This window comes from Mesitornis unicolor, unplaced genomic scaffold (assembly GCF_000695765.1).
Source record: "Mesitornis unicolor isolate BGI_N332 unplaced genomic scaffold, ASM69576v1 scaffold28225, whole genome shotgun sequence".
Classification (NCBI taxonomy): Eukaryota; Metazoa; Chordata; class Aves; order Mesitornithiformes; family Mesitornithidae; genus Mesitornis; species Mesitornis unicolor.
In genome coordinates this window covers 56,445-81,649 of record NW_010184006.1, presented here as the reverse complement: position 1 = coordinate 81,649, position 25,205 = coordinate 56,445, and the positions used below count along the sequence as shown (strand labels likewise).

The 25,205-nt window shown below is 42.1% G+C and overlaps 1 protein-coding gene across 1 annotated transcript in view; it reads right to left on the bottom strand.

Moving 5' to 3' along the window:
• The window catches only part of TENM2 (teneurin transmembrane protein 2), a 97,386-nt gene that overhangs the window by 24,573 nt on the left and 47,608 nt on the right, over positions 1 to 25,205 (bottom strand). The window contains exons 7-14 of the mRNA XM_010184332.1: positions 23,347 to 23,493; positions 14,549 to 14,759; positions 11,182 to 11,301; positions 10,344 to 10,605; positions 9,357 to 9,624; positions 8,120 to 8,263; positions 6,262 to 6,511; positions 3,322 to 3,342 (exon numbers count right to left, since the gene is read on the bottom strand). Of these exons, the coding sequence (XP_010182634.1) occupies positions 3,322 to 3,342; positions 6,262 to 6,511; positions 8,120 to 8,263; positions 9,357 to 9,624; positions 10,344 to 10,605; positions 11,182 to 11,301; positions 14,549 to 14,759; positions 23,347 to 23,493 (1,423 nt within the window). The remainder of the gene's footprint in view (positions 1 to 3,321; positions 3,343 to 6,261; positions 6,512 to 8,119; positions 8,264 to 9,356; positions 9,625 to 10,343; positions 10,606 to 11,181; positions 11,302 to 14,548; positions 14,760 to 23,346; positions 23,494 to 25,205) is intronic.

Below are 25,205 nucleotides of genomic sequence, written 5' to 3'. Positions count from 1 at the left end.
GCAAATTTATTCTCATTCACTCCTTATCAAGAGTCTCATTTATGGCAGATGAAGTTGAATATATAACTAAAACCAGAGACCCCAAGTGTCTGACTTTAACTCCAAACCTTCTGTTATTGGAAAACTGGTCCTCAGTTTGTGATTAGAATGGGTGCTCATATGGAAAGCTACTTCTCTTCTGAAATATATGTATTTTGACAGCTTGTCACATTTTGGAACTACTTTAGCAAATCATCTGCAAATTGAGAAATGTCAATCTTTGCGATATATATACATTCACACACACACACAACTGCAGTGCAGAAATATTTTCAAAATCTTGCCTGGCTAGTTTAACTCAATTTAGTTGGATTTTAAGCATGATATGAATTTTCCAGCTTTTGGAGCCTATGGGTGAGCGTAAATAAGGTCAACGGTGGTTTCAAAGCATAGAAGACAAATGAAGACAGGAAGAAAAAAACCATGAAGGTTACTTACCAGTAACCAGAGATATTTGCCTCCAAATATCCACACTCCTAGTTTCATGTGGCAAAAGTGCCCACCTCCAAGAGTGAGGATACACAGAGGTGAGTTATGATGGACACGAGCCATTTCTTGATCAGACTTGCTGAAACTACAATAAGGCCACTTTCAGCAGATGGATATCAGCAGCTCAAAGACAACTGCGTTCAGGTGGTTATGACCAGATTTGGAGGAATGAGGAGGCCCAAGAATACCACTTTCTACAGTTATTTTCCTCTATGGCAGTCTCTGACATGCCATGATTTTAGGTCAATAACAGTTTAGTCTAAAACTGTAGAAAGTAAGAAGGAGATTGGTTTGATCAAAATTCGACAGGCAGAGGTAACACCATCTGCTGAAGTCTAGGAGTGTAGAAATTAGAGATGAGAAAATACAGTAAACAAAAAATACTTGGCAGGTTTATTTCATGCATGGATCTCAAAGTACTTTAAAAAGATGGGTATTACACCCATTTTTACAGAGGAGGAAACTGAGGCACAGAGAGGTTAAGTGGTGTAGACAAAGTTATGCAGGGAGACTAGTGACATGCTTGAAATTAGAGTGCAATCTCTTTACTCCCCAAGTTCCTCTCCACATTTTCAGCAGCAGACTCTTCACTAGACTCTTATCACATTCCTTCTCATCCCTCCAAAACAGCTCAGTCTTTGCCACATATAAAAACATTTCTTTCCACTTACAAGATCTCTCCAGTCTCTCGAGTATCTGAGCCATACAAACACCTGCACATTTGTCACTGTTTGGAAATCCTGCTCTCTTCTTCCACCACGTTTTGCCCTTAACACTGCAGAACACACTTCGTTGTACCACTAGCACTGTGCCATACTCAACAAACTCTTCCAGACCAAGCCCAGCCTGGCTGCTGCTGCCTGCCTGCTGTGCTCTGGCCCTTCTAAAACACGTAGCACCCCCACCTTGGCCCAACAGGAGACCTGGGGTGGGTATGACGTGGTGCTAGGCACAGACGTAGCTGCTTGCTGCTGGAGGCAGGGGTCCTGCTTGGTCCCGGTGAGACTGGAAGGGTCTCTTGTCTTTTAGGCCATGATTTTGCCAGCTTTCCTGAGTGAGCACAGTTCTGCTTCCCTTCTGCCCACAGCTGGCCTCACTTAATGTTCCACTGTCACCAGGATGGGACAAGGTATGAGTCAAGGTAAAGAGCAATGGCAGAACATGGGCACGCTTCTCTCTCTTCTCCTGCAGTCATATACATGGAGCTCACCCTGACTTTCCCCTCTGCAGTCCCCCCTCAGGGCAGTTTTGCAGGAGTCAGCCACGAGCTCCTGTTCCAGACAGGGAGTGGTGCTGGAGCTGCAGATCTGCTGCCTGGCCCTCTGCCCCTGAGCTCAGGATGGGAACAGACAACGGAAGACTCCCTACATCCAATATTGCAGGGACTCTGGCAGAAAGCAACTGGAGGAAGGTGACACGCACTCACCGTGTCCCCAAAGAAACCATGAGATTATTACCTTGAACAGGTATGTATTTGACAAATGAACAGTATATATTTCTCAAATTGGCACCTGAGCAATGAAAGATCTTTGCCTCTCTTTTCTCCCTGCCATTGTAATCTTTCACTCAAATTGTAGGAAGCCAAGAAATGTACCTTGTTTTAAAAGATTTCCCATAACACTGGGTATTGCTCAGAGGCCTCTGGCAGTGGTGTCTCCTCCTCCAGCCCTCCCCAGGGATGCAGCAGTTACCACCACGCTGGCCTGTGAGGGAGCCTGGTGCCCTACAGCGAGCGCAGGCAGGATAAGCTGTTCCTCCCTCATCTTCTCAGATGTGCATCAAATTCACAAGTGTGACAACAGCTTTTCTTTGAATTTAACCAAAAGGAGAAACTGACCAGAGCAAATCTCTAAGCACCTGAAAAATTAACTGAGCTTAGTTAATGCAAATGAGGAGCCTCCAGAATCACCAGTAACCATTAGCAAATTGTGAATGAATTGATCCAGATAAGAAAACTCAGGGGCGTTACACTTGCTACACCAAAATATATTGTTAAGGGGAAATTATACTGTTTAGTCCAGCCCGTCTTTTTCATCTAACTCATACTGCAGAAATGGAAAGTATGGTTTCAAAAGGGTAACGCACAGGACACTACAGGACAGTTTACAACAGCTCTTCTTGTTCTTGCCCTTGATATTCTCAAGGGTGAACATTCTCTCGATCCCAGGTGTGGCATGAAGGCGGCACTCATGTCCCCTATGCTGCTGCTATCCAGAAGGCCTAGTTCTCAGGTGAGACGATGAAAAATCTTTTCTCCTAATGTCTGGAAAGGTTACGTCTCCCTCATGAATCTTACAGTGACTGCATCTGGTGGGTGCATGCAACTGCCCCACAGGTTGACTGACTGCTAAATGTATTTGATGGAAGAAAATAGAAACTAAATTATGAAAATTATTAATGACCCAAAAATGAGTTTTTGACCTATTTGCAGACATTAATGCTTTTGTGAGCCTTCCCGGCATTCGGTAAACTGGTACTGTAGTTTACCTCAACCATTTAGACCAATTATAGACAGCAGGGAGAAGTGTTTATATAGGAGTTAGATTTAGGTTCATTATACTTGCATTCTACTAGAAATTTCTAATTACTGTCAGAACTTATTTGGTTGCTTTTTGACTGCATTTCATAATTGCTAACGCTTATCATATTCATAACACACAATTAGCACATAAAAATGTTTCTATATATGGTACATGAAGAACATAACATTACACAAGAAGCACAACACAAAAAACAAACACAATGAAGCAAACAAACCATATCAAATTATATGGGAAAGAGCTCGTGTCTTACCTATGTTTAAACTCTTTATTTCTTTATAGAAAGGGAACAGAAGAAAAAAGAACAAACAGTTAGCTGAAGAATAGATGATAAAGCAAACATAGTATTTGTTTTATTTTACAAAAGGACACAGGAGAAGAAATCTCTTTTCAGCACTAGCCTCAGCTTGGGTCACTCATGAAGAGCACCTGGGAGTGCCAGAGCTGCAAGCTGGTTCCCTGCTGGGACACCCTTGTCCCCAACCCCAACCCCCACCTTCTACAGGAAACTTTCTGGACCGTTGAAGGTTTTCACATGGAAATACGTGTGGCCTGTGGGCTGCGAGAGAGAGAAACTCGCAGTTTTCTGAATATAGAGCTGGGAAAGGGGACGCACTGAGCTTAGGATATTGTCTGCCAGTTGGAGGCAGCCTCTTCAATCAAAATAGTTTTCCAACAGGCTATTGCTAAACAAATTTCTACTACACAGTTTATTTTCCTTTCCCCCCACTCTCTAAAATAATTGCTTACTTGGTATCTATTTACGTCCACCAAAGCAAATCTTGGGGTAAAAAAAGCCTTCTAAGCGAGCAGCAAGATACTGTACAATGGGAGATATGTAGCATTAATCGATCCCTAGTTTACTGTCTAGACACAAAGTCAAAGGAAAAGTGCCCTCTGCTTCCGCAGCAGTAAATTAATACATTGTCCACACCACAGTGCTCCACTGTGTTCATGTCATTTCCATTTAGAAAGATCCCCTGAACAGAACAAGGAGGTGCGTGACTCCTGAGCTGCAGCGCTAATGCACAGCTCCACTTGCATTGCCAACGCTGTGTGACACGGGACACTCTGGAGTCAACATCCCTATCAGCCACTCATCAGGCACCTTCGTAAAGGACAGCACGAAGCAAATATGCACACTGGGATATTCTCACTTATACAGTTACTCAGATTTATATTGGCTTATATAAAACCAAAATTATGTATTATTATGTAAAACCAAAATTTAACCATTGTGAAATAGAAATAAAGTGATATATTTGGTTTATAATACTTATGGACATACTATTTGCCACGTTATTCAAGCTACTTGATACTAGCTGAAGTCTCTGCTCTCGTTCATACTGAAATGGCTCAAATCTTCCAACTCTTAGCCATGTAACTCAGACAGATTTTAAGATGACCACCGAATCCCAATTACTGCTATAGATGGTGCTTACTGGAATGGACCTTAATTGCCCTTTAGAGGAATAGGGGGTAAAAGACATCGCTGCAAATCCTAAAAATCTGTGTGTCAAGTCACTTGCAGCTGTTCAACAGCACTCAAAATACAATAGCTTTATATTGCTAATAGTTATAACAGAAGCTAAAGAAACTATGCTATGGAAAACAGACTTTGCTAAAGGAAAAGGGAAACTGTACAAAAGCAGATTAAGGAGTCCATCTTTGCTGACGTCCTCTCCTGTTTTCCCTCACACATGCTGAAAAGCCCAAGTTCTCTCCTGCACAGAGAGAAAGCAGTGTAGTCAGACTAAAACTATTGTAAACTTGAGACAACATTTTCAAGTATCAGGTGTGGTAGGAAGCTTTGTCACTGGCTGGTATTAGGAAGTGATATGCCTTATATTAAGTACCCTAATCTGAAAAACGTTTCTCTTCACCCATAAAGCTACAGTCCTGTTTACAAGAAAGCTAAACAGAACTGAACAAATTAGGAAAAAAACCCCAGCATATTCTAGATAATGCAGAGTTAAAGTGTATATTGATATAAATGTTTATAGCAGGTCACACATCCGTACCAGCTACCTCCTGTGGTTTACATGGAGCTGCTGGCAGGAAGCACTGGATGATCGATTACTTATCTTTTTTTCAAATATAATGAGGCAGCCTGATGGTGTATGAGGTAGGTGTCAGAGTGATTTCAGAACAGAATTGGCCAGAATCAGATATCTATTCTCTAATATAAATCGCAATTCACAACAGTGACATCAACAGAATGATATGAATGGAAGAGAGGTGTAAAATAGAGCTAGGCCTCCAATTCTCTAACAGTCCAATCATTTTGCGCTTTTTCCCGCTAACTGAAAACTAAGAGTACAGTGGAAGCAGAGGAATTGGTTACTGGCCATATCATTAAAAAAGGCTAATGAGGTAAATTCACTCAATGTACTCTGCAGCTACACGTAATTTACAAGAGCACTAATCCTATTGCAGCAGGAGTATCAGAAGGGAGCCAATGCAAGCTGTTTTCCTCGTTTGTCTGCAAATACTCAATAGTGCTGTAACTATAACCTTCAGTTACACGAGTTACGGTGTGAAGCAATAGCTCTTGCCTCTCCTGGGAGAATGAAAGGAGATGGAACAGAAACGGGTGAAGTGGTACACTCATGCCTTCCCTAGCAAGTGACCAAATCTTAATGCTGGGTGCAGAGGGGGGTGGGCGCAGGATGGGGGAACAGAGATGCAATCTTAAAAACAGTTCTAATGATGCAAAGTGACTCTATATGTCAATCTGAAGTGCACTTGCCAACCTACAGAAACAGATTTACGAGTAAGGGAAAGAAGTGGGGAAGTGGCTCTCAAAACCATTGACAGAAAAACCTCCCTTCTGACCTCCTGAGGCCATTACACCCTTGCTTATCGCTGTGCCTCAATACCTAAAGGCAGTCAATTCTGTAGTTTTCAAACAAAACTAAATGGTGTATAGTACTGCGGGGGATTGTATCAAATGATCATCAACAGGACAGAAGAGGTTATTTTTTTTATAAGTTGGCTTGCTCTCTTCAGTCCTTCATTATAGTTACTGCTCTATTAAGCTACAGACTTTGAACTGTGCATTTCTGTGCCCCATTTCTCCACTGGAATTTAAAGAGGTTGAAAGTGACAATGTTTTACAAAATTATAGAAAGTAATGGTAAAGGCTGATTTGAGCACAGGCTACAGAAATGAAGTACCAAGATTAACACCTTACCTCAGCTCCAGTATACTAGTGACATTCCTGGATGGGAAGATACGCCGAATGTAGTTAAAATCTCCCACAAAGAGACTTCCATCAATACCCACTGCCAGTGCTACAGGGGCTAAAAGCTTATTTCCTTCTGCCAGACCATTGCAGCTAGGACAGGATATGCTTCTTCGGCGCCCATTCCCCATAATGCTGGTTATCACAGCTGGCTGCTGAGTTAGGAACTGATTTTCTCCATTGCCTTTGTGCAAGATACCTAATAATGAAGAGGAGAGGAAGTGGTTATTACAGTCGTTTATTGCAGGGGACTTCGGATAGCCCTTTCTTCAATAGCTGCTATTAAGGACTGTATACTGAAATGACTCCAGCAATTCACCAGAATCACAGAGTCATTAAGGTTGGAAAAGACCTCCAAGATCACCAAGTCCAACCGTCAACCCAACCCCACCATGCCCACTAAACCGCTGGTTCTTCAACAGTGCAAAAAGAGTGAAAGAGCTTTGCAATAGCAAAAATAAAGGTGTAATGAAGATTCTCTGTTAAAAAACACACACACACACAGCCACAGCCCCAAACCTAAACCCAGAGCCCTTTGGTATTCATTACTGAAGAAAACACAGCCACACAATTCTCTGGCCTGGCACAACAGGTCAGACCATCTTAGCCGCTGGGAAGTGAGGAGGCAACCAGCAGAGAAGCCGTGTTCCTTATTTGTGTCCCTGGATCCTTTCTCCAGCTTCCCATGTTACCTTTGGGTTGGGACTTTGTGCCAACCTCACTGCTCTCTTTCCACCTCTCAGCCTTTCACACTTTTTCATGGGAAACAGGGATGCCAGAGAAGATGACAGCAGAGAAAATGAAACCGCGAGAGACAGATGAAACTCCTAGAAGGGCTGCGAAGGATCGGGACAAATGGCAAGAAGGAAGCTAGTGGCTAGGATCTTTATTAGGCTTCAAGAAATGCCTGTAAGATAGGATTTGGTTTCAAAATATTTGTTCGACAAGCTGACCCCTGCTCCAAGAAGGGCGTGGATCTCTGATAGAGTGACCATTTTCAGTGTCATCAGAGATTTCCTGCCAGAAACTTTGAGCCTCCTGTTTCTTTTGGAAATGCAAGTGAATGACCCTAATGTCGCTGGTGACAACAGCGAATATCACACACTCTCCAAATTGCACTCACAGCAGCGTGTGATTTGCTGCATGGCTTCAAGGGTGTTCTCATAGCCCAACCCTGCCTGTTCTGAGCACTGCTGTAGATTTCTTGAGCACCAATAGACGCTGCAATTTGTTAACACGGGGATCCGCAGGAAGGGCTGTAGAGAACTCTTTACAGGCTTCAAATGAAATCTACACTAAGTGCTCAGCTCCCTAAGAGGCTCTGGTCAAATATGAAGACCAGGAACATTCAGCTTAGGATATGGAGAGACAAAGAGAAAGGAGATAAACACAAACAGGTGACAAAGGCAAAAGACAAATGAGACTCAGCATCTGGTCACAGACTCCTTTCAAGCCCCATCTCAGACGAGAGGGAAAAAGGTGCAACCAAAGGAACCAGGAACAGGCGTGGTTGAAATCAGAGAAACACGGACGGAAGACAGAAAGACACTGCAAAGGAACAGACAAACAACAGAACAGAGGAGGATTTGGACTTTGAGATAGTGATGCTGGGTAGAACACTAAAAAAAATTGTTGAAAAGCTACAAAAATTTTCTGACGACCGAAACACATCCCATACTTTACTGAACAAAAGATGAAACAAAAAGAGTTGATAAATGGCATTTTTGAAGTGTAAATATAATGCAAATAAGAGTCCACAGACAAAACTCCATATAGCACAGAAAACACATGGAATTAACTAACTCACCACTCTTGACATTAAGTACATGATGTTTGTCCAAAGACCATCCTCCTAAATTTGAAGGATCTAGCTCAAATCCTTGCAGCAGTGCTGTCCTCTTCTCCCACAGAATGAGACTGGGGCAAGTCTCGTACTCAAAACCAACAGAAACTGAAATAAAATACAATAAAACCTAATACACTTGCTGAACAAACACTGAATTAAATGTCCAGAGTCCACTCAAATCATTCAGCATTCCAGTTTCCAGCCTCCTCAAGCCAACAGAGTGATTACATTCCTCTTTTGTTCTACAGTATTAAATTTAGATCTTTGACTAGACACAAATTTGAAACTTCATTCACATGTACTCCGCAGGGATCTGATCACCTCTCTTTGAATAGCTGGCATTGGGAAGTAACTGGTTTGGTGATAGGAGAGTGAAAAATATAATTTTATAAATACAATAAAATTATTCTACCAGATAACAGAACCAGATCAAATTTGCCAGATGTTCACAGCATTTATTCAGTGTGTTCATCTTACATATCATGTACCAAGGAGCACCGAAAACTTTGTGAGCTTCTAAGCACACACGCACTGTAAGCATTACTCAGGAAAGCAATACCCTATGCAATTATATACAGTAAAGAAGATTTTAGAAAATACAGAAAAGAAATAAGATCTTTAAAATATTTTTTTCTTTCCACGCTGGCACAGCTCTGATGCCCATTTTTAGCATTATTGTATCAAAATTGTTCTGATACTGAAATGAAAATGAAGACTTAAAAATATGATGATGATCACTCTTTTTCCCACCCACTAGTACCAAGCAAACTAAAACCAGCTCTAGACCTGTAAGACTGAACAGCATTAGAACACCATTTCTAGTTCACATGTATTATACCCCAAGATAATAACGGCATGCATGAAAATCCAAATGCACTGAAGAATGCCAGCACGATGTTCATTCGTTAACTGAAAGAAAATAAAAACACAGTGATGGACCGGGCTTCACCCAGGTTCCTGTGGGCAGTGTTCCCCACTGTCTGGTCTAAACCTTCTAAGTCAGGTACTGCGCAGGGAACACAGGCATGTTGAACGTGGTCTTTAACGTGTAAAAGAAACATAGGACAAAGATAAATTGTGTCAGGAGGACAAGAACTATTTAGTCTGTATTTATTTCTCCATAAGAAATTTGCAGTTTTCTTACTAAGAATTACAGGTGTTATTTGGAAAGTTTTGGGGCTTGTATATTCCAACTTACCTACAGCATCTGACAACCCATAAACCTTCTGACCATATGCATCCGTTTTATCCCAGATAAATGTATATGCCAAGTTGGGAGATGCTTGAAATGACTTCTGAAACAGATGCCCTTCTACTGCGACCATCAAGTGCACTTTGATCAGATTGAGCGGCACAGGTGACTGAGTCATGGCAATCTTCAGTAAGGATTTGTATCCAGCAGTACGGGAACTCAGGTAGCTGAGCTTTATGCTGGAGCCAGGAATCTCAATTTCTTCGTGAAGAACCTGAGTAGGAAAAACAGAAAACATTTTACATGACTGCATTGTTATTTTTTTAAAACAATATCTCCTTGCATATTCTTATGAACCTATGACTTTCTACTACTGGCAATGGTTATCCTCAAATCAGTGCTGAGGTGCAACTCAGGTGACACTTCTGTACAAATGATTATTTGGCATCTCTGTACATATTTAACAGCCCACTGCTGGCAGAAGAGCAAACAAGCATAAGCGGTTTTATTGAAAGTTATATGAGAGGGGAACATAAGAAATGCAGACACAGGAACCCACAGCTTTCAGTAATAGTTAGTATAAAGTCAAGACTAACTGAATAAAGGAGTGAAACAACGGTACCAGTAGTTTTCCTTCGTCCCAAATGACATACAGGAAAACAGTCTGCGGTTAGCAGCACACACCAAGCCTTTGCAAGATCCTCTTGAAACACCTAAGCTGTCAACTGAAATACAGAGATGTACCTGATATATTGCTTGATAATGAGAAGGTGCAAGGTAGTCAAAGACAAATGTGTTTGTGTGACATAAACCTCGGATATCTCCTGCAGACCTCATTAGAAAACCTATTATCTGTCAGAATGAATGCAGTTCTACAGAGGTGTTTGCTACAACAGCTCCAGGGGACACGAGGTGACACCATGGTGAGTGCCCAGGTCAGCACTAGCATCTGACCATGGATTTCCACATCCCTGTCACTCACACGGGTCCTACCTGAGTTTCTGGTACAATGGGATTTTGGCCAGGAGCGTCACTGAAGAAAGTTGACAGTGGTGATGAAATGACGACAGGATCAGGACGGACAAAGCCACTTAGATCACAGCTGGGAATGGAGTTCTCCTCTGTCTTCATCACAAGCGTGTCCATGGCATAGAAGCTATTCCACGGCAACCATACTGTCCTTTCCTGACTCATAAATGGGGCCCGTTCGAAGTGCAAGGTTAGGGATGCTCCGCCGTTTGCAACCAAGTCAAACCTAGAAAAGTGTAGGCTTTAGAAGTGACACACTGATTTTTGTTTATCTGAATTTGTGTGCATTTCAAATCAGCTGATACAACAGGGGAAAAGCACTTTCTTGCACAGCAGGAAATTGTCTAAATATATTCAATTAGAATCTTTTGATTACATTCTACCCTGAAGAGACTCAAAGGATAGTGCATCTTCAAAAGGAAAGAGAGGCAGAAGGGAACTTTTAACAAAATACACTATTCTACAATGACAGTACTTTTTTTTTCTAGCAGTGTCAGCCTGCCTTGCATTTTAAAATAAAATATTTCTCGTCTCAGCTGGATATTACTGTAGTCCACAAATGTTTTCATAGATACAGACCAATTTATTTGAAAGGAGTCTGCCTGCTAACATGTTATTATCAGAAGTCAGCCTTTTTATATTTACTTGCAGTTAATATTCAAAATGCCATGTGAAAAATCACTTTTGTGTTTACTTAATAGCTCTTTGCCCTGGGAGGAATGCAATGCATGATACCACATGGTTTCATTAGATCATACCATCTGTTATAATACAAAATAGGTACTCAATGAAGCAGACTCACGTGCCATCCTGACGAGTGATGGTATAGCCGTACTTTGGATACTTGACAAACGACACGTTGACCCCAACTAGAGGAGTTCCATCTGTAGTCACCACTTGGCCTCTTATAAGAGACACAAGACTGAAAATGAAAGATGATTAAAAGCATTAAAGTTTGTTACAAAAGCAAAATTATGCTGTTTATAAACTGAATAGTGGAATACCTGAGTGTCATTTACTCTAAATCCAATTTCCTCCATATTTTTTTGAATACTGAAGATACCACAATATTGCCCAGCTCGCTCTATATACCTAAATCAGGAAAATGCTTATCTATGCAGGGAGGTCTGGGTACACAGAATGGGAGTTGGTGCCTTCCCTGGTTGATGGGGCTTTGTCTCATTGCCTAACGAGACTTTGCAGAGTACAAAGCTGCCTCGTGCTCAGCCGAACCAGGACCGTGACCCTGGAGTCCCACTGAAATGATAACTGGGCATTTCTCAAAACCCTCCCTGGGTAGAACAGCATGTCTGTGCATGCCAAATGCACTCTTAAAAGATGGTGCAGTGCCATACCTCTATTTTATACAACATTCTTCCAAAAAGGTCATGTCCCTTCATCTTAGGGAGAGCCTGATGTTTGTACACTGCATTTGTAATTCTCGCTTTTCACTTTGTCAACAGGAGAAAGGATTTATGTTTAAGGCCGGCTTTACACACGGGCAAAATAGAGAGTTTTTTTAGCCAACTTTGCTTAACCTCAAGGAGATGAAGACGGGTTATTCCCGTATGAGGCTCAGTCTTTTTCTCGAGTGCTTTGCTTTTGCTTAGTGCCCAGCGGGCAGCAATTGCTGCTGCCTGGCTGCATCCTCAGCCTCTGGAGCACCGGGAGCAGCACAAGCCCCACTTCTCCCCGCTCTGCTGCCCTGGCACGGACGCTCTGCTCCTGCTCCTGCCTCTCTCCTCTCCCAGCTGGAGAGGAGGTTCCAGCCCCTGGCTCCTTTCCCTTCCATCTTCTCTGTACCCGGAGAGCAGCAGATTGGCGGTGGGGGAAGCTGCATGGTGCAAGGGAGATGGAAAAGGAGAAGCCCCTTGCAGATGGTTTCCATTTCAACATTGGAAATGTAAAAAAAGGAGAAGGCAATCCTGGGAAACAGGGAGAAAATTAAATCACAGAATCACAGAATCATTTGGTTGGAAAAGACCTTTAAGATCAACCAACCCGTCCACTATTAAACCACATTTCCAAGCGGCTCATCTCCCCACCTTTTAAATCCTTCCAATGATGGTGACTTCACCACTTCCCTGGGCAGCCCCTTCCAGTACCTGATAACCCTTACAATGAATATATTTTTCCTTACAGCCAATCTAACCCTCCGCTGGCACAACTTGAGGCCATTTCCTCTTGTTACATCACTCGTTATTTTGGAGAAGAGACTGATCCCCACCATACTGCACCCTTCTTCTGGGAGTTGCAACACATCCTCTCAGGGATCGCAAAGCTGCATTTTGCTGTAGTCCTTGCTGAAAATATTTCTATTTCAACACCAGGTGCTTGAGCACGATCCACCAACTCTCATCTGGAGATGAACAGCCCTGTTTCTGAGCTGCCGTTGTGCTGGTGGGGCTGGAGCTGCCCCACAGCATCCCGACACCCCCCACTGCAGGGCCCAGGCCGAGCTGCACGACAGTCAATTAAACTGAGCCAAAACCTGACAAAATGTAGTCAATTCTGGGATGACTATACCACTGGCATTATCCCCTGTGCTTGTATTTCTAAAGCGACGTGCACATCAGAGAAGAGCTGCTTTCTTTAGTAACATCAGGGGTTGTTTTCAGCTGTTTTCTATTAACACTGAATTGTTCAAGGTGTTTGATGTAAATCACTACATGTTATACTGGTTATTTAACAGTTACTTCCTTGTATTTTTATTCCAAACAAAGTGTAATAATTTCTTCAATATTAGACAGAAAAATAATTGTCTTGGTATTGCTAATTTTGCTTGAATTATTTTATGTTCCAAACACACAGGAATAGTTGTAGGAAGGCAGTCACTCAAGTGGCTTCATAAGGCAACAGCAGGAGCAGTGGTTCACATACAGCATGGAACGGAAACTGCTTACTCTTCTTGGGGCAAGGAGCTTTTGCTGACTGTATCATACATGGAGCACCATTACCAACCAGTCTATGGACTACGTGCTTTCTATGCTGCAGCCTGTATTCCTTTTTGGACAAATCACACAGCCTCATGAATTAGTAAGCTTCTCTTGTCTTGTTTTTCCTTTTCATGCAACAGTGCAGAAAACTGCAAATGTCCCATTTTATTTTTACACAGCTGATGAAGGAAAAAAGTCACAACAAATTTAGATGAAAACAACAATTTTCTTTCATTTTTCAAATAACTCCGTGATGCGCGTATGCATACGGTATTTTATAAAATAAAGTCTGTATTATACCGAGCAGGATCCAACAGCGCTCTTCTGACAGAATATGGAAATCATTGTGCTATTTGAGTATCACAGGAATGAATGCGATGGGGACCTGCCTGACATATCCAGAAACATGCTGATCCTCATTTTACAGACAAACATTTAGTGACTCAATCTGCAACAGCCAGTAAGCCTATAAGGAAATCCTGACTGGAAAACCAGTTTCCTGTAATGAAGTTCAATCTTGTTGGTGTTACTTCAAACACAGTTCTTTCTTCAGTTTTAACTTTGGCAATATGAACATAATTAACATACTCATAAATTTCTTAGCATCATTCCATTAAGACATATTTAAATATTGATAACAGGATCACCACTCTTCTTGCAAGCATATAATGGCATCAAACATCAACTAATGATGTGTTGGCTTCTTGATTAATTATAACTATACAATTAATAATCATAGGGAGAACAGACATCAGAAAAGAAAACCTAGTCAGGTGTCTTGACAATGCAACAATTTCATATGAAGAATAAACAATAAAACCCTCTGAGTTAATGTATCTTTAAAATAACCTGAAATGTTACTCTGTTATTGGAACTTGTGTTAACGGCACCTAATAAAATGCAATGCCTTTCTAACTGGAAACTAGTTTGCATTTTCCCTTGTTCTAGATTGCAGTCTCCATAAAATATAAACCTCAAAAGCTCCTTCTCAGTGGCAGGAACCTTATTCTGGGTGTTGCCAGTATGTTGAAATGTTAATAAAACTCTGTGTTTAAAATAAAGGCCACACCACAAATCGCAATAGAGTGCCCTCAGTGGGGATGATGTCTGAGATTGAAACACACAAAGCACATGAAAGCAGCCTCTCATGTTAAAACATGGGAAAAGCACCTCTGAGAAGTTTCTCCATACAATGCAACTGCACAAACAGAGCGTTGTATGTACAGCTGTTACCTTCTGTTGAAGGGGTTTTCTCCGGGGATGATATGAGTGCTGTCCTTCCCCACCAAGAGCTTGATGCGATCGTAGAAGGACCTCACGGCCGGCGCGGGGGGATGGCTCTGCTGGATGACATCCAGTGGGTCGCGGGAGCCACGGCACAGCAGGCTGTTCTGGCACGTGGACTGCAGGCAGCAGTCGGGGTCCAGGCAGTCCACCAGGCCGTCTGCAAGGGAAGTCACCAGGGCTCAGCGGCTGCACGGTGCCGGCAAGCAGAAATACCTGACGGGTATCTCAAAAAGTGTTAATGCTTGCTCTTCGTAACGTCTTTATGCTGTAAAACTGGTAATAGAAGCAATAATGTAATGAGGTTGGGACTTGCTCAAGTACACCGGTTAAATACTACTACTGCTGCAATTAATTTAAACCAGTGTCAGGTGAGAACCAATCCCAAAGAAATCTGTTGAGAGTTGAAATTAGGATGAAAGAATAGCAGAAGGAGCATGTGATTTTGTGTTTAGCTTTTTTATTGTTTTGTTTTGTTGTTTGTTTTTTTTTCTTAACCTTTCCAACTGCTTGTTTTACAAAGTTTTTAGTTTTCCTTCCCGGGCTATAAGAGCCTTGGGAACTACGCTGTTTAATTTCATTTGTTCTATGTGGGGAGATGAGAGGAGATGAAGGTGACAGAGTAAGTTGTTATCATTACCTAAGTCAATGAAAAATTATATTGTGGCCATTTTGGCAATTAGCAGGGAAGTGCTGCTGGAACTCCCACCTCCCACAGCTATCAGAACCAGAACCTGCTGGAAAGATCAGTCATAAAGCTGGTGGGTTCAGTCACTGTATTACCTAGGCGGTCGTCCATCAAGAATATTTCCTAAGAAATATTTTTTTTTTAATCTAGAATTTAAACACCAGAAATTAAAATAGAGTTTTCAATGGGGAGACTTATCTGTATGCTTAGAGAGATCAGAACTAACTGTTTTTAGCACATGGAGTAACACCTTCTAGCACCATCCTTTCCTTCGGTATTATCATTTAACTGAAATATACTCAATGGAGTTCTACTGTCATTTAGAAATTAATAAACATTTACTTTAAAACATCATCATCTCTAACAACTTAGAAACATTTGTTCATTTACTCTGGCAAGAATTGGGCATTCAATCTGCAGTCTACATGGGTCTGTAGACTTGCAGAAACTCCCCAGGACACATTTAGCTGACTTGTAAATACAAATATGGCCAAATACCATGCACAAACAGAACATTCCAGGTTAGCTGACCAAAGTACCTCAGAGTAAGATCATGACTTGCATTTTCAAGATTTTTCAAATGCACAACAGACCAGCATTAACCTACACAGTGACAAATGGAAAAACAACAACAGCAAAAGAAAAACCAACCCAAACTCAGGCCTTCTTATTTTACAATTAGCCTTATATTTCCAAAGGACTGCATGTGCCTGAAATGACTGTTTCCGATTTAAAAACAACATTGTGAAGGTATGCTGACAATGTTTCATTCAGCTCTCTAGGGAAATATAAGTCAGACGAAGTACCTTGTTGTGAGGGCTATACATTGCTTTCAGGTCAGTCACCTATTCACAAGAAGAGCTCCATTCACCTTGAAATCCTTTCAATGTGGCAGTAGGAATTTTCTCTCTTGCTACAATCTGTTTTCCACCCCCTTTATACAATCATTGTGAGGACACCATTAGCTCAGATTAAAACTCATGGCCGTTTTCCTATTAAGCCCTGAGAACTTCTGTCAGCATCCTTGGTTCGTTCCTGGTTTGTGACACCTCTACCATGACACCTCAAACCTGCCCAGTGTCCAGTCCACTCAGCTCTTTTATTCAGACGACCACCAGTCAAGAGAATCCTATCAACACTCTGGAAATAACAGAAGCAAAACACAGGTTATAAATTTACTCCCTCTGACAAATTTACATCTACCTGTTTAAGCTGCAACGTATTTTTGCTATCCCTGTTATTAGAGGTGAGCATGTGCGGTGTCTGTAATGACCTCATCATGCAGCAGATTATCGGCTGCTGTGACCGCACGCTCCTGGTGCCACCACGAACTTTCCATCGGCATATCAGTCTCTCAGCATCCTGTCAGTAATGTGAATCGCATCGCTATGCTCGCAAGCCTCCTTGGATATAGTCTGACATTGCAATCTTCAGCAAATTACCCTGTCGCTGCCAATCTCACCGTTATCTCACAAACAATCAAGCAGGCAATCACACTGCTCTGAATTGCCAGTTCAGGACCTGGGAGGCTGGAAACATCTCCATTCAACGCCAGGGAGAAACCTGCCTATGATTCCTCTCAGGCAGGAGGGTTTTTGTGCAGTTCTGTGAAGTCAGGCTTGCACATTTTCAGGTGCTTACAAGAACATTTAGAAAAGATAGGCATATACCATGACATAAATATACACACGATTTACTTGTCTGGAACATTATTACTTATAATACATGGCTATATTCCCCCGTGCTAATTTATTCCCACATGGCAGGTTTCAGGAGTTAGGATCTTTTTTCTCTTATGCCAATGAGTTGATCCAGCTTGTTGCAAAACCAAGGTATGGATCTGTTCAGCACACGCTGCCAGAACCCGGGCACTGCTGCTTGGTGTCACAGCCTCACACACCACTACACTGGTTGCATTCAGAGTTGCATTGCTGGTAACTTTGCTGCTCTGAAATCTCTGTGTTAAAGGGTATTGATTATTACTGTCAGAATAGATTTCTTTCCAGTTCATGTTTGCCTAATTTGCTGTCGGGATGGATGATCATAGAAGGGCTGAGTTTGGCAGGCATCTCTGGAGTTCTCTGGTCCAAGCAAGGCCCCCAATGCTGCCTGCCCAGGCCCGTGCCCAGACAGCTCCCGGCACCCCCAGGGATGGAGACTCCTCCACCTCTCTGGGGACCCTGCTCCAGAGCTCGGTCACCCTTGTGATAACAAAGCGCTTCCCAGCACACATTTGTGCCCGGAATTGTTCCTCCCAGGTGCAGGACCTTACACTTCATGAGGTTCCTATCAGCCCATTTCTGCACCCATATTTTACCATTACAGAGGACGTAAATGGGTACAGAATCATTTAGTTGCATTAGACTGAGTTGATTAAAACAAGGACTAGAAAAAAAAGTACCTTATGTAAGAGAAAACTCTGCCATAAGCATGAACATTAATTAGAATTCAGTACTTCATTTTTTAATATGTATTTCAGAGCTTGTAGTTTTCCAAATTTCCTCAGGCACACTGAATTATTTATACGGTTAATTCAATGACAAAACCCTTACCAAGATATTGCTACTTTTCACAGCATACACATCTGAGTTTAACGTGGCCAGCTAGCAGTGCTCTGAAACTGTATGCTGAAGGGAAAGGAGCTGTAGAGGGAGTTAAGATGGTGCTGAACCTCCAATAATTTGAGACTAAAAGAAATCCTGACTTGGCCTTAACTGAGAAAAAAGACAGACAATTTTGATGTGATCTAAACTGGGAGCACAGGATCAGCTCTCCATTACAGCTCATGGTTCTTCTGAATTCCCACATCTTTTCAGAAACAAATTGACATGGTTTTCCTCCTCAAAACTCCACTTCTGCTAGTGGATACACGCATTTCTTGACTTTCCATGTTCTGTTCCACAAGCTTTTCTGCAGACTTAGCTACACAGCAAAAAGATTTTAAAGTATTACATGTAAGCTAAATTATCTAGTCATGCATGCCGTATTTTAAGATGGCCTTTTTGTTGTGTTCCTCTTGAACATCATTACAAGGCCTAAAAAGCTCTCAGAAATAGCAATATGTTTGAACCTGCTTCAGGTTCAATTCATGATGCACGTTAGAACAAATCTACTTAGACCTGATATCCAGGTGCTTGAGAAAACGCTCTCTGCACCCAGCAGGGGACAATTTTGTTTCCAAAACACAACTTCTGAGCACATGCTCAGTAGAGGGCATCCTTACCCTTCACCAGCTTCAGGAGCTGGTGACTTTCAGAGCGCAATTCCTGGAAATTTTTCTTTTTCCAATAAACATTTCAGACTGATGATTAAAATGGAGCTGGGGAGAAGGGGAACAGCAGCTACTATGAACCCTGAGGGTAAAAGGGCCTTTGATCGCTCTAAGGGTAAATTAGTTAATTTATCATGATCCGATTTTAATTATGTGTAGTATTAATATACCCAAAGTGAAAGAATTAGAGATGCTCTATCAGATTATCAAAAGAGTAGGCCTTCTCTCTGCCAACACAGAAATATTTTAATTGAGCTCTAAAACCGCATGCAGAACTGTTTCCACAGACAGGCTGTTCCACAGCCCCATGTATCTTAGCACCAGGAAGTTTCATCTGATATTTAACTGAGATTTTCTCTGCTGTACCTTGATCTAATCACTGCTGGCTATATTGGCATACATCATTCAAAATGAGTCCTCAGAAGTTCCTGGTGCTAACAAGAAAGGAAATGCTCCTAATCCTGTTCCAGCCCTGTTCCTTAATTAGCCAAACTGGAAAGCCTCTCCGTAATCTGCCAGGACATCCATTATACCACTGGCTTTTGTAACAGACTGTAACACCACAGAGTATTTTGGGAACCATAAACCTAAACCAAAGCTGCCTTTCAGGAAAAGCTGGACTGCAAATCCTAAATTGTGGTTAAAGTAGAATAAATCTGGCTTCTGCGTAAGACTGGTGCTGTCTTTCCAGCTGTGCTGCCTTTCCAGCAGATTATCAGGGTGGTTGAAGTTCCCCATGAGCACCAGGGCCTGTGATCATGAGGCTGCTTTCAGCTCCCTGCAAAAGGCCTCATTGACTTCCTCTTCCCGGTGAGGTACCCTGTAGTAAACACCTGCAACTGTGGCACCCACATTAGCCTGCCCATTAATTCTTACCCATAAGCTCTCAGCTCGTTCTTCATCCAACCCTAGGCAGAGCTCGATGCATTTCATTGCTCTCCCCTCGCCCTGCTGGCCTGTCTCTCCTGACAGGTCAACCCTAACCCATGACAGCACTCCAGTCGTGCAAGCTGCCCTGCCACAGCTGCAATGGGATCATGGCCCTGCGACTGCTCGCAGCTCTCCAGTCCCTCTCTTCACTCCCCATGCTGGATTACTGATGCTCCAACTTCACACCACATGCTGCTTGGAGCAGAGCTGACCTGGAGGGCTCCGAGATGAAAACAACCTTGGAAAAACAATGTCTGTTCAGTTCCAGCGGACACATGGATACCTTCACCACGACTGGTGGCTTTTTAAACCAGGAACTTGCAGTCACTGAATTCCTTGCTTTCACTCCTCCAGAGGTTATAAGAGCACGTTACTGCAGTAATGTGTCCCACGAGGACAGCGCAAGGATAAGCTGGCTAATGTGTGTAAAGGCAATTAGAGGCTGACACGAAGTTTTAACAAAATCACATACAAGCACACTCATTAGCTCTTGTCAAATTTACATGTCTAGTTTTGATACAGATTTTATACTCCAGCCTACGTGACTCACTCTGACCCCCATCCCCAACAGATTTGAACTATTCATTACTTTTAATGTTCTAAAACTGACTGTTGTACAGGCTGCGGGAAGGTACTTTCTGCGCCAAGATTATTCTGGGTATTTATATTGAGAACTTCATAAAATCTTTTGTCTGTGCTGAATGAGAGACCCCTGCTGAGGCAATGCTTGTTGAGGCAAGCTAAATTACATGATTTGCTTTTGTGCTGTGAAATACTTGTATTATCTTAAATGTCACGAGCCTGAAGCAGTCTCAAGTCACAGGATTTGTAATTTTCTAAAAGCAATTTTTTTCTAAATGTTTATTTCAGAAAGACACTTTTCTTTCTATTTTCTTTCCGTCTAATTTCAGAGATGAGTTTTCCAAGACAACTCAAATAAACAGCCTTTCAATCAGTCAAGTGCACTGTCCTGACAGTGAACTTCTCGAGAAATGTATTTCTCTCGTGAATTGAAGGGAATTCATACTGGAGCAGATAGCCACCTCGCTCTCATTCATCATCTGTAATGTATTGTGCCAAACAGAACCACCGCCAACTGTACTTCCTGGTGGGGTTACAGCTATGAAGTAACAAACTGAAGGGCAACATTTGCCTTCTGAGATATGTGTATCTCTCTTTGGAAAGCCAAGTGGAAATAAATTAAAATGGATTTTAAAAAGAATGTCCCACTTTGCATAACAAAAAAGGAATTCCTCCTCCTATTTAGCTTAGTATTCTGTACTGCTATGGGTCGCTTCCTTTCCTTCTCCACCCAATTTTAGTACAGATAATTGCATTTTGAGGAGAAATGTGATCTGTGACTCTTTTTTTTTTTCTTTTTAAACCTGCCTCAACCTGTCCTCGCCATCCCGATCAAATCTGAAACAAACCAATTTAGCAAAATTTTGGTTATTTTCTGGTTTTCTTCCTCTGAGACTGCATAATTTAACTGTCTTGTCCATAAAAATTATCAACAGGAGTATAGTAATTCTGAACAGATGCAAAAGATGGGAGAAGAGAGAAGGAAGGAAAAGAAAAGCCCAGAAAGATCAACCCTGGTATGCGATGTGGTCTCCTGCCAGGGCGAATTCTGCACAGGCCGGAGTTCTGACTTGAGCTTCTCTCCCAAATTATCCCGTCGAGTTCAGGACAAAGGCCCCTCAAACATGGGTTCTTGGTATCATCTAGTGAAATTTGCCTTTAGAAAATAAATACAATTTTTGCTATGCATTAGATTTTCCATTTCACTTGAAGGCACTGCAAGGTCTAAGTTAAACATACACAATTTATAAAGACTGTCCCAAGACGCTAAAAACATTTTTCAATTTAGGAATGGGCAAATTGTTATTAAACAGTTACTGTAAAAAGATGGGTATAAAGAGCCACTGTAGTGATTTTCTTACGCAAGATGTCAAAAGAAATATGAACTTAAAAAGTAATGTACCTTCTCCCATTCCTCAAAATATCATTTCTAATCCCTTAATTTCCTAAAATAAATCCACGATGAATTAAATGGGTTATACATGTCTATTGGGGGGGATTATACACCGTAATCACAATTACAGGTCTTAAAGCTATTTCTAATCCCTCCAAAAGTTGTTTAATAACTGTTAGACTGCTGAGAGACTGATTAAGGAAAGGGATTAGATTTAGAAGTGGCCATGCTTAGTAAATTATGTAATCCAGACGTGTTTTGGAAAACGGAAGCATTTTCCAATTTAAAAAGATCTTAAAAGAGAGACAACACCAGAAACCCCTTACCTTTCAGTTAGACTTCCTCCTTGAAGATAAATAAATACATAGACAAATAAGAGACTATCACGTTTCTTGCCCATGCAGCATAGCGACCCTAAACAGGTTCCTAATGAAGCCCCAGTCAAGCTCATGTCTCGATTTGCCGTGCGATGCAAGGACAGATACAGGTGAATTTCCCAGTGCTACCTGGGATCACGCGTGGCTCTGACTGAACAGTTATGAGGAGAAAACAGCTTTGGACACTCTCCCCCTCTCTGCTTTGGGATCCCGTTTTATTTATGTGAGTAATACACACTGACAGCTCACTGAAAATGAAGATTTGTAAGTCTCAACAAGACAGGGACACTTCTGCCTCTTCTAGGAATAGCCTACTAAAGGGCATTAATCTAAAATGGAAAGAAAATATTAAGGATAATCTTTCTTATTTCACTTTTTGAACTATGGTGTGGAGTTTGCATTGTGGCAGATAATAAGACAAAACAGGGCAAAAGGGAATGCCTCAGAGTCAGTGGCAATGCTCTTCCTGACATCCGTGAAACAAAGACTTGACTCAAGGCCTTTGAATCCAATTGTGAGACACAATTGCAATAGGAATGGCTGAACAGCTAAAGAGCTCCAAAATACGCTAAATCTGCTGCTGCACGGGGAATAATGGAAGAAGGAAAATGACCGCTCCAGTTCAGTGACACACTGAAGTAACTGTATTTTAACAACATGAACAGATGGACAGGAAGCTGTCAGGATGGACAGGACGTTTGATTTTTAGTGAAGAGCAGAAGGATGTGAAAAAGAATCCATGTGACTTACTAAAGACATTGTAATGAACGGAATAAACAACTTCAAATGAAGAAGATAGATTAAGCAATCTTGTTTAGAGATGGCACAACTTCTCAGAACTGCTTTCAGCCCAGCACAGCCTGATACAACATGAGAGCCTCTACAAAATGAGATAAACTAAACCCATCCTTGAAGGCAAACACAAATTTGTTATTTAATAGTGATACGCCTGATAAAGGAGAGGGAAAATTGAACAGGGCTGTCAGAGACTTACCACACCGGACTGTTCAGCACCTCACTCAGCCCTTCAGTCTGGCCCGGGAACTGTGCAATACAACAGCAAGCTACAACCGCTCACACAGGCTGTGTACATGAGAGCATGGTACCAGCCACTAGCACCAAGTTGGAAATGTGTTCTTAAACACCCTGCTCAACCAGCGGCTCCGCTTGTGTGCACAGGCCCAGCAAGCTGTTGTGCAATTCACACGCGCCAAGAGCCCACAGGAAAACATCCTGGTCTGCTGGGCCATGCTCCCCACCGTGACATCCATCCCCCCAGAGCAGTGTGGGGTGGGCCCGAGCTGGCCTGTCCGCTCCTGTGCTGTAGGTCACCACATCACTTTGCACGGCCACAGCTCGCTCAGTCTCATTTGTTTCAGAAGAAATGGAACAACAGCACTGGACAACAACGACAGCTGAAGTCCTTCCGAAGGAAAATGACTTGTGAAGAAAGCGTGTATAACCCTGTGCTCTTTGGGGACTGGGCACCGAAAGACTTTTGCTCACCTCCCTCGTTATCCTTGTTATCAGCGCAGGCAGTTTCCATGGCAACGTTGCATCCAGGCCCCCTCCAGCCGGTCTGGCAGACACACTGCCAGCTGTTCTGACCCAGCGTGCACCTCCCGTTGCCATTGCACAGGTCGGGGCAGCCATCTGGGTGGAGAAACGGAGAAGGTCAGTACAGACACACGCGCTCATGCCGCCAGTCATCCTCCCAACAGCATTACTGTGCAGACAAAACGCCTCCTTCCCGCCGGGGGGACAAGTGCTTGCCTGGCCCAAAGCCACAGCCTTGGCGTGGAGAAGGAAGGTAAAGAAAGGGGATATCTCTGAGAAATAGGGAGCTAACTTAAGCCAAAAGAGGAGTCTTCCTATCATAAGCCATAATATGTTTTAAAAACCCTGCAAAGGTTCAGATCTTGAGATAGAGGCAGTAGACAGAAATAACAGTCTGCTGACAGAAAACCACAGCCTCCTATTTCTCCCACTGTATGCATTTGTATACACCTATATGAAGGACAACGTCTTGCTGCAACAAGCATTCATGGTGCCTTTACAGCGTGCGCTGCACCATTCCCCAGAGCTTCTCTAAAAGCAAAGCTTAAATAAATAGTTTTGAAAATATTTGCCTTCTTTAACAGTCACTTTAAAAAAACCTACTCATTTAACACTAAGTTTACTTATATTATGATGTAACATTTCTTGCTTTCTGAAAGAAGAGATATCCCTCAAAAGATGTGTGTTTTGAACTGACCACAGATATGTCAAGACTTACTGTATAGCAAGAGCTGAATTAGGAACAAAACACAGCACTCACTTTGACTATCCCTCCTTGGACTGTTACCGGATACATTTGTAGTGATTAATTCAATTTCAATAGGACTAAGTAGTCCACAGCCACATTAATTTTAAATGTAATTCTAAAATTTTCCTCTAGATTTTTTAAAAGGTGAGTGCTGGGCCTGTGGAAGGTGCTGGACTGAGACCTCTGCTGTCCCACAGAAAAGATGATGTACAGATACAGCTACCCCAGCTCCTGCGCGCTGTCCTGCTCAGGAACCCGCACCTGCGCCATTTCCAGCACTGCTACAGCAGCCCGATCTCCAACACAGCAGACCCCCCCTGAATGGGGCCAAACTATTCTGTTCATTTTACACAGCGGACAGAAACAAGCCCTAGAAGTTTTATTTCAATGCTGTTGTATATTAAAGAAATACAGGGCCCCTTTCACGTAAATGTAAGCTTATTGTGGTGTTACATATCTTAGCTATAAAAAACTGCACTTACTTTGCAGCACAAGTAATGTATTTTCAAGGCATTTATCTCTTTCATTTGTCAAACTGTTCGAATACTAAAATGATAATGTTTAAGAGAAGGAATCATACTGTAGGACAAATTATTTGTTTTAAATGAAAAGTAAATAGTAATTTGTGAACCTGGTTGGCTTTATACTGAGGCACTGAAGAGAATTAAATCACCAAAGCAGTTTGCTTTGCAGCATATGAGTAAGATGAAAACATGAGCAGTGGGGAGCTAGCACAATCTCGGAAAAGTTTTATGTGCAGCTGGGGATTAATGGACATGACTTTGCTTTTTAGCTTAAAGAGAGAAGCAAGCATCACTGGCATAGACGTGATGTTGCTAGGAAACACTACGCTACCTCTACAGAGCTCATTTAACTGTGGCCTTCCATAGACAGACTTCATCTTTCAGTAACATGAATATCAGAAGGAAGGGAAAAACCAGCAGTAGACTACAGTAGGTCCAAGTACTTTGACAATAATGGTTTCCTTAAAAGATCTATAAAATTAATGCTGTATTAACTTTCAAAACAGCTTAAGTAATGGACAACTATTTAGATATAT